Source organism: Myotis myotis, unplaced genomic scaffold, assembly GCF_014108235.1.
Source record: "Myotis myotis isolate mMyoMyo1 unplaced genomic scaffold, mMyoMyo1.p scaffold_m19_p_5, whole genome shotgun sequence".
NCBI classification, from domain to species: domain Eukaryota; kingdom Metazoa; phylum Chordata; class Mammalia; order Chiroptera; family Vespertilionidae; genus Myotis; species Myotis myotis.
This window is the reverse complement of record NW_023416357.1, coordinates 87326497-87339581: the sequence shown is the minus strand read 5'-3', so window position 1 is coordinate 87339581 and position 13085 is coordinate 87326497. Positions and strand designations below refer to the sequence as shown.

The window sequence follows — 13085 nt, the reverse complement described above, 5'->3', positions numbered from 1 at the left end:
ACCCAAGGTCAGACCCCTGGGGCCACAGGATCTTCACACTGGTCTTGTCTAGATGCCTGTAGTCCCCACTTCTCAGACATCAGCATGCACCAGGACCACCCCGCTAACCCTCAGTCACTGACTCAATAGATTGGGGTGAGGCCCCTCCTGAAAAGCTGCATTTTTAAAAATATATATATTTGTATTGACTTCAGAGAGGAAGGGAGAGGGAGAGGGAGAGAGAGAAACATCAATGATGAGAGAGAATCATTGATTGGCTGCCTCCTGCACACCCCCTCCTGGGCATGGGGCGCACAACCTGGGCATGTGCTCTGACTGGGAATTGAACTGTGACCTCCTGGTTCATAGATCAATGCTCAACCACCCAGCAACACCGGACACATTGGGCTAAAAATCTGCATATTTAAGAAGCCCTGTGTGATGCAGACGCTGCTTGCCCAGGGACCCCTCTAGAATCACTGGTGGGCGCATATGAAATAATGCGAGAAGTCGCTTAGAGTCATTTAGACAGCAGCCACCCAAGGACAGTTCTGGGAAAGGTGAGTTGCTTCCAGCCCAGCAGGGCAATGAGGGCCCTCATTCTCTCTGTGATCAGCCGCCTCGGGTGTGGCAGCCAGGCATTCCGCAGACACGGCCACAGCAGGGCCAGGACGATGCCCTTTGTGAGACTCCCTCAGAAAGTCACGGGAACTCTTACACCCGGAAATCTAGACCGGACTCTCTGAACATCACATTTGTCACGGTCTTTGTTATAGAAGTCTCACCGTTTTATACCATTTGCCAGAAGTCGCGATGTTCAGATGTTCAGAGTGGGCCCAGAAATGCTTGTGGACTTGACCTGACCAGTCTGCCTCCTGTGGACTGGACTCGGGCTTGCTGAGGAAGAGGTGCAGCCTGCCTCCTCTCACTGTGTCGTTTCTCTCCTCTCCGCCCCCCCCCCCCTTCCTCTGCCCCACCCCCAGTGCACTCCCAGAAACAGAACCGGCAGACCTGCGTGCGGAAGAGCCTCATCTGCGCCTTCGCCATGGCCTTCATCATCAGCGTCATGCTGATCGCCGCCAACCAGATCCTGCGGAGCGGCATGGAGTAGCCGCCGCCCGCCGCCCGCCGCTGCGGTCCCCGCTCACTGCGCATGCGCACGCCCTGCGGGCCGACTCTTCCTCCACAAAAGCAGATCTGGACGATGCAGACGTGGCTCAGTTCGGCGAAGAACCCAAGGTTGCAGTGCAACCTCTGTTGCAAGTCCACTTCATCTCCTTGGCAGGGACACAAAAGGGCTGTCTTCAATGCTTTAATGGTTTTGTTTCCTAATGCAATAAATAGCCAGGAGTTCCGAGTGATCGCTTCAACCACCTGCAGAAACTCCGCACAGGAACTTCATTTTCATCTCGGAATTCCAGTGGCCATGCGGGCCAGTGGTAAGAGAGCAAGGGAGAGGCGTGAACACGCAGTCACCTCCCCGCCCCGTCCTTTCAACCCAGGGGGCAACTGGAGACCCCCCAGGGCAACCCAAGGGGTGACTTCAGGGTTGCCGCAGACGAGGGGGCTCTCCACCTGTCCCTGGCTTTCCTCCTCCACCTAGTGGAGCGCCCCCCAAGGCGTGAGGGGAAAGCTGTCGGAGGGGTGCAGGACCTGCAGCTGCTTCCGTTCTTACAGCCTTTCTACAGGACTCTAGCTGGCAGAGCTGGGGAGGTCTCGGTTTCCATCTGCACTTGGCTTTCAGTTCCTAGAGCCCATCACGCACCAGCATTTTGGAATCTGCAGAGAGCCTTCCTCCCAGCTGTGCTGCTTGTGCTGCCATTAAAGAACAAAGAAGCATACTCGTGGGCATCTCTATAATCACATAGACACGTAGATAGGTGTATCTATTTGGCTTCTTCATGTGTGGCATCATTCTTCCCTAATCACTTACTCCTCATATAAGCTAATCCTCCGACACGCATCCCTGCCTCTTTTGGGTGGGAGAGGTCGTTTGGGGGACGGGACTGAGACTGGTGGCGAGGAGGTGTTGCAGCCCACGCCCCAGTCTGCAACAATGGAGCCCGCACACGTCTCCCTGCCAGAAGACCTCTGTAAGTTAAGGTCCTCACGCATCTTACCTTTTTCTCACCTTACAGTTGGCTTGGTCCGTTAGTCTTCCCCAGATAAAAAGAGGAATACAATCCAGAGTGGAAAGATCAAACTACTGTATTTTCCATAACATCTTCGGGCATTCAGATCCTGCAACTGACTCGCTTCCATGAGAGAAAAACAAAACAAAACAAAGAGATGTTAATAAGCTTAGCCATCAGGACAGGCCACTTATCCTGCCTGCGGAATACTTTTTTCGGGGAAGGAAATGGAATGCAGTGGTCTGTTTTCAACACCATTTCAAGTCTGTGATTTCCTGACTTTTCCTACGTGTCATATCAGCCACCACTATTAATTCAAGCTTGCATAGTCTGGTTAGCCAATACCCTCTCAATGGAACATTTCCCTTCGTACTTTTCCAAGCTCAGGTCTTTATTTCTATGATGGAATCGTCTTGCTCCTCTTGCATCCGAAAGCTTTGAGGTTCCAGAACCTTTCCTCTCTCACTGCAGCCAGGTAGGCTTTTTGGTGGGGTGTGTGTTCCTGAACCTCTCCTCGAGCTCCCCTCCTCCCCCCTCTCCGCTTTCTCCTTACTGCCTTCTCGGACTTGGAGCATCCACGGTCTCAGCTTAGGGTCTTCTTCCAATGCACCTCTGTCAGCGCTTCAGGCAACAGCCTGGGGGCAGCTGTAGGAACTCCCCCACTGTGGGAGACCGAGAATATCCATGATGAGCACAAGAAAAACTAGGGTTTGAGCCATAGTACAGAGGAGGGAGCAGGTGTAAGCTTTCGAGAGTCTAGGGGTATGAGAGTCTCTCTGGGAAAATGCCTGGGGCCCCGCATATCCAGGCCAGGAAAGCACCAGCCTGCCTGCCCACCCTGCCCTGCCACAGCACACCTGCACATCTGCCTCTCCTCTCTCCCCTTGCCTGACTCACCATGCCCCCCCGCCCCCCGCCATCAGAATCCTGAACAAGAACAGGTCCAACCATAGCATGCTAATAGGACAGCTTCATCGTTAGCTGCTGCCCAAAGCAGCTGGCCCTCTCTATCTGAATTGAACTTAGGTGGGAAGGGCCCCTGAACCACTAGACTACATTATACTGGGGGAGGGGGTGCAGGGTCCTAAGTAGACTAGATGGAGACCCCAGGGACGATTCTTAAAGGACTGTGCCCCACGAGATGGGATTGCAATGCTCTAGGTGAGGCTGGACTTCTTCAAAGGCTGCTGTTCTGCAGGTTCTTCTGCCTCCCACTGGAGAACAGGGACCCTGATGATGTGAGGGTTAGCCTTTATTGAAAGACAGATTAGCCACCGTGCAAGGGTAGAGATTAAAAGAGTTCCCACAAGGCACCAACAGACTGTTCCCTACAAAGTCCTCCCCCCAAAGAGGACTTCTTTCCTCTCCCAGTGACCTAGTGCCCGGGAAGACAGACATCCTACCTGGAGGAAATCCAGGAGAGTGCATTCTTTGTGGGAGTTGCTAGGGAGAGGGGACACGAAGGAATCCACAGCACTCTCTTGGATGGGCTAGAAGTTAACCTCCTCCATAACCTCAGGTGTGTCCCACAGGCTGCAGGGTGTGGAGACAACCCAGAGTAGTGGCCTTCCTGAGACTTTGGGAGCTAAGAGCTCATCCCAGTGACTTGCACCCTGGCTCCTTTGTCTGGATGGTCTTTGTCAGGCAGCTCAGGGTGTTGACTTCCCCCAACCCCACCCCCCAGTCCTGTCCACACCAGTGCCCTCCAGGGCCCCATACCTGTCAGCATCCTCACCACAGGGGTTGTGATGTTCCTGGATGAAGACTCTAGAAGATCCTGGTCCCCCAGGCCTTGTGGCCCCAGTGGGAGGTGACCTCTGCAGGAAACGAGAGGGAGGACATCAACTCTCCCTCTGTGCTCTTAGCTAATAGACATAGCGGCCTATTCTGAGTGACTGGCAAATTGAGTTTGGCTCATTCTTGTTGCAAGAATGGGTGCCCCCCAGGCCACACAGGGATGATCAAGGAGGCATTCTGCCTGAGAGACAAGAAATACAGACCCTAACGCCCTTGGCCCCCAGAGAAGCTGTCACCCATCACTCCAGAAGCAGACAGGGCCCCCAAATAGGACCCAGCATGGGAACTATTAGCAGTGGCTTCCAGAATGTGGATCCCATGTGACCAATCTGTAAAAAAAAACAAGGGGGGGGGTTGCCATGGCAACCCTTGCATTCCACCCAGAGTTTGCCAAGGCACACAAAAATAGGGAACATTTTCTTAAGGAACACTTGGGTTCTGCCTGATTGCAACCTGACTCCCTGCATCCACATCCTGCTGTGGGGAAATTACCCTTCAAACATCTCCTGGTTTCTCTGCCTTTTTTCTTTTGTGCTTGAACCTGCCCTCCCATTTGCTCAGGAGAACAGGAGCTACCTGGGAGCCAGGTGGCATCCTCCCTACTCTCCCCCTCCCCCACCTCCCAGGGCCCAGAGCAAGGACCTCTCAATCTGGGTGAAAAGTCAGAAGTGTCATCTGGAAGGCAAAGCTATTTTAAGCCTCAATCGTCCAAAGCATCTGTTTGCCGGTTAAGAAACTCTCCCATGAGCCAGAAATGTGAACTGAAGTGAATGGAGGTTGACATGTGGTCTTGGGCAAGTCCAGTGGTTTCGGAAGACGCTGGGTGTTTCATTTGCAGAGAAGATGTGTCCTGCAAGTCTTCGTTCTTAATACCTGCTCCTGTCTCAGGTTTCACAGGACAAATGGTCTCCAGCAATTTCCAATCTTTTTCATCCCATGGCACGCATAAGCGAATTACAAAAATTCTGCGGCACACCAAAAAATGTATTTTTTGCTGATCTGACAAAAAATAGGTGTAATTTTGATTCATGCACACTGGACGGCTATTACGTTGGCTGTTGTCACTTCTTTATTTGACAATCTAAGGGAAAAGAGGTCAGTGCCCCTGACAGGTAGTGCATGTTTTAAAAATTTTTGCGGCGCACCAGTGTGCCTCGTTACACCGATTGAAAATTGCTGGTCTGCTCTCTATAGTTACCCAGAAGAACCTAATGAAAGATAGCAAGCACAGTTTGACAAGAATGCCCTCCCAACCTCCCATCCACGTAACCATAAAGTGATACATCTAAGAACTGAGAGGAAGAAATTTATTTTATTCCAAATGCCTTCTCCAGGTTTAAGTCCAGACTCAGATCATAAATCAAAGAGACGTTTGCTCTTCACCAGTAGCTAGAGCTTCCCTGGGACCATATGAAGGCATGAGTAGAAGAGTACAGGTGTGACTGCACAGCTCGACCCCTTAGCTGGGCTGGCCCAACCATGGTGGCCGATGCTGTGGCACCCTGTTCTGCGGGGCCCTGGCTCTCTGGCCCTGCGGAAGCTGCTGAGCGCTGCTCCTCCCAGCTGGAGGTCTCGAATCATACTGGCTCATCTCACTGTACTATTTCTCCAAAGGCCCATAGGAATCATGTCACTCACCCTGCTCCACTGACATATAGAGAAGGTCCTGAACCCCACTGTAAAAAGGAGGTGCCCCTTTTTCTATAATGCCATGATAATGCAGATGGACTGAGCTTAAGCTTCTAGACTACGGCACATACCAGTTACATTACTAGGAGACTGCAGGGCTGCCTTCCCTGCAGAATATCTGTCTGGAATGACCGCAGGTCAGAGTGTCACGTGGCCTCTTCAGCGACCTCTCAGGGCTAAAAGTCCGTAACCTAGAGGCCTTGCCATAGCCATCCTCCCTCACCACCTCATGGCTAAATGCCCCCAATAGGGGGAAAAAATCCATCAGAAGTAGAAAAGAAACAGCAGCTAGGGTTTTCAATCTGAATTATTTAAAGTGATGGCAAAAGAGAGGAGGATTTGGGCTGCTTCTTACGGACCTGTCTCCATGACGATTTAAATGTCAGAACTGTTCAGCCTCACTCCATCCTTCCTTTGACTTAGTCACTCAGGGGACTGTCCTCAGTTAAGTGGCCTTGCCAGAGACACTTGATTTGGAGGAATAAGGTCAAGTACACAAACCATCCACGCATTTCTCTTAGTATCCTATGCTCATTGCTATTGCACAGTCTTTTTTGCAGCTATGGTTTCTACTTTTTATTGATTTGGGGCCCTTTTTATAGGGTCTCAAAGGACAAAAGTCTTCAAGGTGAAATTAATTGGGTTCAGTTGGCTTGAAATATAGCCACAGAGAATCAGGTTGTGCCAGTCCTACAAACAGTTCTCTAAAACTGGAAAAGACTTATCCAGCCTCCTGCCCCTTACCCCTACCTTGGGTAGCTTGCGTAGCCCCCTGGGGATGCTGGCATAGCCCTCACCCACCTCTTTTCCTTGAGCATGATGGGCGGATGCTTCTGACATTGTTAGAAGTTATTGTCCAAGTGAAAGGACGCAGAGGCTGGAACTGTCCGGTGGAGTAGAAGAGCAGAATAATTAGGAAGGAATACTCCAAGGAATGCAAAATCCAAGTGTGATGTTGCCCCAGGCCTGGACCTAAGAGAGAAAAAGACAGTTTTTAAGGGTCTGCAGAGGCTGGTCTCTGAATGTGTTCCCTGTCTATCAGGTCGGCTTTGGGAGCACAGGGCATTGCGTGCCATGGGGCTGCTGCCATCAGCCTGTTCCCAAGGACATGCACTGGGAACTTCGAGAGCGGGCTGGTAGCTCCTCTCCGTGGGGGATGCTGACAGTGGCCAAGGCCCAGATGCCTCTCCCAGGCTCTCTGTCTGGCCTTGGGCCTGTTGAACTGAAGCCAGGAGAGCAGAGCATAGAACCAGGAGTGTGGGCAGCTCTCTCGGCTGGGAAGGGCACAGGAGGCAGGACCCCAGGTGCCCCTGCCACGGACCAGCTGGATCATTTTGAGTGACTTCCCTTCTTGGCCTCAGGTTTCTCATCTCTAAAGCAAGAGGAAAGGTAAACCAGATGACCCAGAAGAGCCCTCCCCTCGTGACTCGTTTGTCTGAAACAAGTCAAAATGAATGCCCATACTTGACAGGGCCTTGCATCCCCTATGAATTACATTAGTGACTGAGTTCCTTTTTTTAACACAAGTGCCAAGAGGCCGTTTGTAATCAAGTATCCCGTGTGGTGTCCATTGCCTATAGACGAAACAATGCAAATTGGCTTATAGCAAATGTGTTGCGGACAAGAGGTTTCATTTACTTCCTGGGGTCTGGCTGATTCAAGGGAGCACAAGAATATGGCCTGGCTTAGCCAGTGTGAAAGATAAGAGGCTTTGATCATCTTACCACAAGTTACAGGAATCAGAAAACATGCAGAAGGAGGGGAAACAAAGCCAGATTCCAGGAAAAGGTGCTTGTTTCTCCATCTGAAAGCCCAAAGAAGCTACCGAATAAAGAGCACAACTTCCGGTCATTTCTCTCTTTCCTTTTTTTTCTGGCCACTGGAATAGCAGTTCTTGTGTATGTGACTGTGGTTGGCAGTTATTTGTAACCCTGCAGAAGGGAGCTGTGTGACCTCTGGTGACCGTCAGGAATTAGGTGGACTGTCCAGAGAGACCAGCTGTCTGCGCTTGCCCTTTAGCTGGTTGGTGAAGGCATCCACGGGTGCCTGCAGTAGGTGTGGCCCAAGCATGATGAGGGGGAGAGGGCAGGAGGAGAGTGGCTGCAGGAACCCCCAAAGTCTCCAGCCCTTCTGCCCATGACAACATGAACTCCTAGGTTTCAGTCCTTTTCTTTTTGTTTTTATTGCTGTTCTTCCCTGGAAAAACCTAGATTAGCCAGGAAAGGGCCCTTTCAGCTCCTGGTGGAAATGTAACCAAGCCCGTGTCTCTCAGCTCTCTCCGAGGAAAATCAAAGAATATTCTTTCTTACTGACCCAGAAATCAGGTTTCGGGGGTCCTTGAATGGCTTCTTAATGGGATTTGATTTTCTTCCCCGATTCTGAATCCAGGAAGAGCTATGTCGCCAAGGACTAACCAAAGACAATGCCCTCAGAGGGGAATCAGACCTGAAAACCTGGTCAGGGCGGAGGGTTGGCAAATGGTCATCTATTGGAGGTGGGGATCACTGCGATCCAAGGGGTTGTCAGACCTGAGACATGAACCTTTTCTCAAACCACAGTAGCAAATGGCTGGATGCAAATCGGAGTGCAGCTGAGGACCGTTATAACCAGGACAGCAGGAGCCTGGCCGCTCTCGTGTCCAGACTTAGCCACGAAGACTGAAATCCTGGGTGACAATCTTCCCGTTTACCTCATCCTCGCTCCATCATTTTTTTTTTCCATGTAATATCGGTTGATGATTTCTGCTATTAAGCAATGAGAGAGTCCGCAGACCAGTCAAAAGAAAATCTTTATATAAAATGTAAATATTAATATAAATTAACTCGGCATGCAACTTACTGATCCAATGAAGCATATATTCTTCATATGTTATCTCAGTGTATAAAGGAAACCTGACTGCCATATTTACCAGATGTTTTCTCTAACCAAACCTGTCTGTAAATATATAATCTGTATAAAAAAGAGTCTAATTTACCATTATTTATGCAATAGAAAAAAAATAAAAGTTTTTTTTTTTCTTTTGATGAGAGATTCAGTTCATGATATGTGGTGTGATTTGCAAATGGATTGTGAATTTCATTCCTGTTGCCCCAATAGGGCAACCGGATCTATTGGGATGGCAGTTCAGCATCACCCCCTCCCAAGAAGGCAGCGAGAAAGCAGTCCCTATCTGGTCCTGTGGTGGGTGGGGATTTGGAGGGGAATGATTGACATAAGGGGAAATAAGCTGACTGTGGAGCATATAAGAAATATGAAACATCTGGCCAGGGAGGCACCCAAGCAAATGGTGTCATCCTTTTGGTATTCCATTTACCAAATTCTTCCCAACATTAGCGTGCAGGCATTGCATGTTTTCCCTTAAACTTTTGGAATTTATAATATTATTTGAGGTTCTTGGACAGAGGAAAAGATACTCATTCCTTTATATCAATATAGAAACAAGGGGCACCAAAAAGTTAAGTGATTTGATTAAGGGCACAAGCAGAGATCCTGCCCGAATTTGGACCAGAAATCTCCAAGCATCCTGAGGGCATGTCTTGTTTCCTTTACTTTTCAGTGATGTTATCACACATTTTCCTAAATGTCTTGTACCTAAGCCAGAAATCCAAGTTTCCATGGAAGTAGCATCTCCCAGATTCTCCAAGAGTCCCCAATTTTAAGTGTTGCAATTCATACACCTTCTTAGGAGAAATTTATGAAGTAAAATCACTATGCATTTGTTATTGCTTAAAAATTCTAAAAATAGATTCCCAAATTCTAGGCATAAAGCATGTCTTTCTCTCTGTTACAGGAGAGCCCCTGGCAAATTCCAGTGAGATGATAACTTGTATTTTATTCTCTCTGATCTGGGTTTTAAGTTTGTTGGGTTTTTTTTAATTGTAAGTAAACATTTAGTCACGAATATTCATTCTCCTGGGAATGAATGGAGACACACTTACCAGAGCAGGAGGAGTGTCTTGCAGGACAAAAAGCCCCTGGGGACTGACCACAGAACTCAAGGCTCTGACCCCTGACCACAGCCAGAGCAATTTAGAAGCCTGAAGTCTTCTTGCCCAATCACCCAATCTTGGCCCAAACTCAAAGTAAAACAAAGCTTTTTTTGGTCCAAAGTAAAACAAAGCTTGCCCTTAACATGTGTATGGATCTTTAAATCCCAGTGGGATTTTTCCATAATGTTGCTGAGAAGTGGATTTCAAAGGCTTTTCTTTCAGATCAATGTTTGTCTGTGGTCCAGCCATGTACACAATTAAGGAAGCTGTGTCTGTCCCTTTTGCCATTTCTGGATGGGTCTACCTGTAGCATGTAGCTTGGCCTTGAGTGGCAAAGGACTGGTGCCTGGGGCTGATATGAGCACCTGAAGCCGTGTTTCCAGGCCTGGTTTAATTTCACCGCAGTACACCTGGGCTTCCATCACGGGGCAATGGGCCAAGAGAAAGCAACTGTGCTCCAGCCTACCCTCGTCAGAGTCCCCAGTTCCTGCAGCATCACCCCCATGTGTAGGCCAGTGTGTGGTCAGGAGGCTTTTCTGGCTTGGGAGGTCTTCAGCAATCAGTCCTGCAAGTGAGAACTTGCTCTCACTTCTGAGTTTCCTAGGACGAGGAAGGAGGGAAGATGCAGGTGCCTCCTTGAAGAGGAGCTTCAGGGCTGTGCTAAGATGACATCCTGGCCCTGGCCCTGGCCCTGGCTGATGTGGCTCAGTTGGTTGAGCATCAAGCCGTGCACCAAAAGATTGCTGGTTCGATTCTGGGTCAGGACACGTACCTGGGTTGAGGACTTCACCTCCAGTAAGAAGCATTCAGGAGATGACTGATCGATGTTTCCTTCTCACGTCAATATTTTTCTCCTTCTCCCTTCCTCTCTAAAAATCAATAAAAATATATATTTTTAAAAATGACATGCTGGCTTAGACTCTTTGAGGCTCATCACCCCACTCTGGCTCTCATAACCTTTGTCTTCTACTCTCTCCCTGTCTTTCCTCTCTGCTGTCAGGATAGCTGAGCTTCAAAGACTTCCAGGGTAATGTTCTCAGCCCTGGCTGCACCTGGGAATGGCCTGGGGTGCTTTAAGAAAATGCCAAGTCCGGGCCCTGCCCCAGGTGTTCTGATTCCTGCTCTAGAATGTGGCCTGGGCAGCAGAGAGTTTCACTCGCAGCTGATTTCGATCAGAGTTAAGAATGAGAGTGATCAAACCTCAGAAGGAAGGTAGGGGAGGGGAGGGGTAAGGGGGAGAGATCAACCAAAGGACTTACACATCAGCGGTTCTCAACCTGTGGTTTGCGACCCCTTTGGCGGTCGAAAGGCCCTTTCACAGGGGTTGCCTAAGACCATTCTGCATATCAGATATTTACATTATGATTCATAACAGTAGCAACATTACAGTTATGAAGTAGCAACAAAAATAATTTTATGGTTGGGTCACAACATGAGGAACTGTATTTAAAGGGCCAGAAGGTTGAGAACCACTGACTTACATGCAAGCATATAGGCCTAACCAATGGACACAGACAACAGGGGTGTGAGGACATGAGTGGGGAGTGGGGGGATAGGGGGTACTGTGGGGATAAGGACACATATGTAATAATTTAATCAATAAAGAAATTAAAAATAAAGAACAAAGGAAAATATATATATAATTTCCTAATTGCTACTATATGGAAATGCAAAAAAAAAGAGCGGTGAGTTGCTAGTCTTTCAGCTTGGGGTGATTTCCGGAGAAGCAGGCCTGTCCTCTTAGCAAATGGTTCTCAAAATGTAGCCCCTCAACCGGAGCCTAGGAACTTGTTAGAAAGACAAATTCTCTGGCCACACCTGGAAGTCAGCAACAAGCCCTCAAGAGTGAAAACCTCTGTCTTAGTGATGGACATCAAAATCAATACATAGTTATGATTATCATCGGAATCAGGTGCTTTATATATGGAAAGATGCCTGTGCCTCACCTCAGACCTATGGAATCAGAACCCCAGGGGAGAGAGGGCTGTGGGGCATTCGAGGAAGCCTGGGGACTACTCATAAGGGAGGTCTGAACTTGAGTCAGCTCAGCAACCTGACGTGGTAGAGCTGGGACCAGCAGCCACTTCCTTCGGTGACCCCTCAGCAACGTTCCTCACTCCTAGGTCTTAGGAGGTATTTCCTGGGCCTGGTCTCACATCCCCTCAGCACAGCAGCAGCGACCTCAGCTCGCCCTCCTAGGAAGGAGCCATTGGCTTATAACCTAGAGGCTCTCAATGGACTTCCCTCCTGCCTTTAGCGTCAAAGCCATGGCTGCCAGGCTGCTCCTAGGAAGCCAAGGAGTGGGAGTGGAGAACGCAAAACACATGACACTGCCCCACACTTTTCCCTAAGGAGTAAAACTGCACACAAAGAGCCAGTGGACTGCATGGTGAATGAATTACAATAAAGCTATCCTAAAAGATGAGCACAAAAGTAGCTGTGAGAAAGAAAAGCAAGAAGGGCAGGTGCAGGGATGGCTCTGCACCTCCTGTGTGAGTGTGTGTGAGCCTCAGGGTATGATCTGGGGCAGCTGGCAGAGTCCTGGCTTCTCCCAGTTGCATCTCAGAGGCAAGGCTGACCAGGCCTGGGTACACCCCCCGCAGGTGTCGTTCTGCTAGGGGCCTCCTCCAGCCCCAGCTCTCCCCTGCCTTTCAGAATAAAGAGGATTCAGCTGGATCCCCATGCATTTGAGGCTCTGTGGTCCAGGAACCACATGGACTGGTTTCTTCATGGCCAGTGTCCCTCCAGTGCCAGCCCCAGGCCTCCCCCAGCTCTCTCCTCTGACTGCGGATGACATGTCCGTTTAGAGAAGAGCACTTGAAGGTGGGGGACTGGAGGTGTCTGCAGTGCCATCATGTAAGGGAGGAAATGGCTTGTGCCGTGCGGCCCCAGGGCAAGCTATGTGCAGACTCCAGCTTATTTGTGACCCTGGATGGACAAATGGCCTCAGTCCTGAGATTAAAACAAGCTTCTTCGCTACAGGACAACTCATCATTTGTATTCCTAGTACCTAGCCTGGTGCCAAGCACATAGTGGGTGCTCAATAAATATTTGCTAAATAGATAAACCAGATTACTTCGCATTGCTTAGGTATCTCCTTTCTCTGGCGGTGCAGGGTTCCTGCGCCCTCCCCTCTCTCTGCCACAGTCCTCCATCTGCATCCTCATGCCCCTGGTTCCCATTCCTTCATCAAAATCAGGAGCATAGCTAGTTTTGTTTTGTCCTGTGTTAGCTCCTCCAGCCTGGCCAGGAGTTCTTTATCCTCTCTGAAGAGCCAGTTCAGCCCCTGCAGCTTCCCCTTGAGGGTGCTCTCAGCTGGCAGCTGGTCTTCTTACCTGGAAGACAAGCCCATCACCCTCCCTGAGAGACACAGCATCAGTCCCCTTGGCTTGGTCCAAGCTGGGATCTCAATGGCTTCCCAGCTGCCACACATTGCCCTGCTGGGCTTGGCTGGATGTGGTTCTGCCATCTGCTTTACACAGCTCCCTCCTTTCCTCTC

General features: G+C 49.7%; 1 protein-coding gene across 1 annotated transcript in view; it reads left to right on the top strand.

The window, feature by feature from the left end:
- The window catches only part of CALN1 (calneuron 1), a 329208-nt gene extending 325104 nt beyond the window's left edge, over positions 1-4104 (top strand). Inside the window, exon 6 of the mRNA XM_036310688.1 lies at positions 963-4104. Within this exon, the coding sequence (XP_036166581.1) occupies positions 963-1090 (128 nt within the window). The 3' untranslated portion in view covers positions 1091-4104. The remainder of the gene's footprint in view (positions 1-962) is intronic.
- The last annotated feature ends 8981 nt before the right edge of the window (positions 4105-13085 follow it).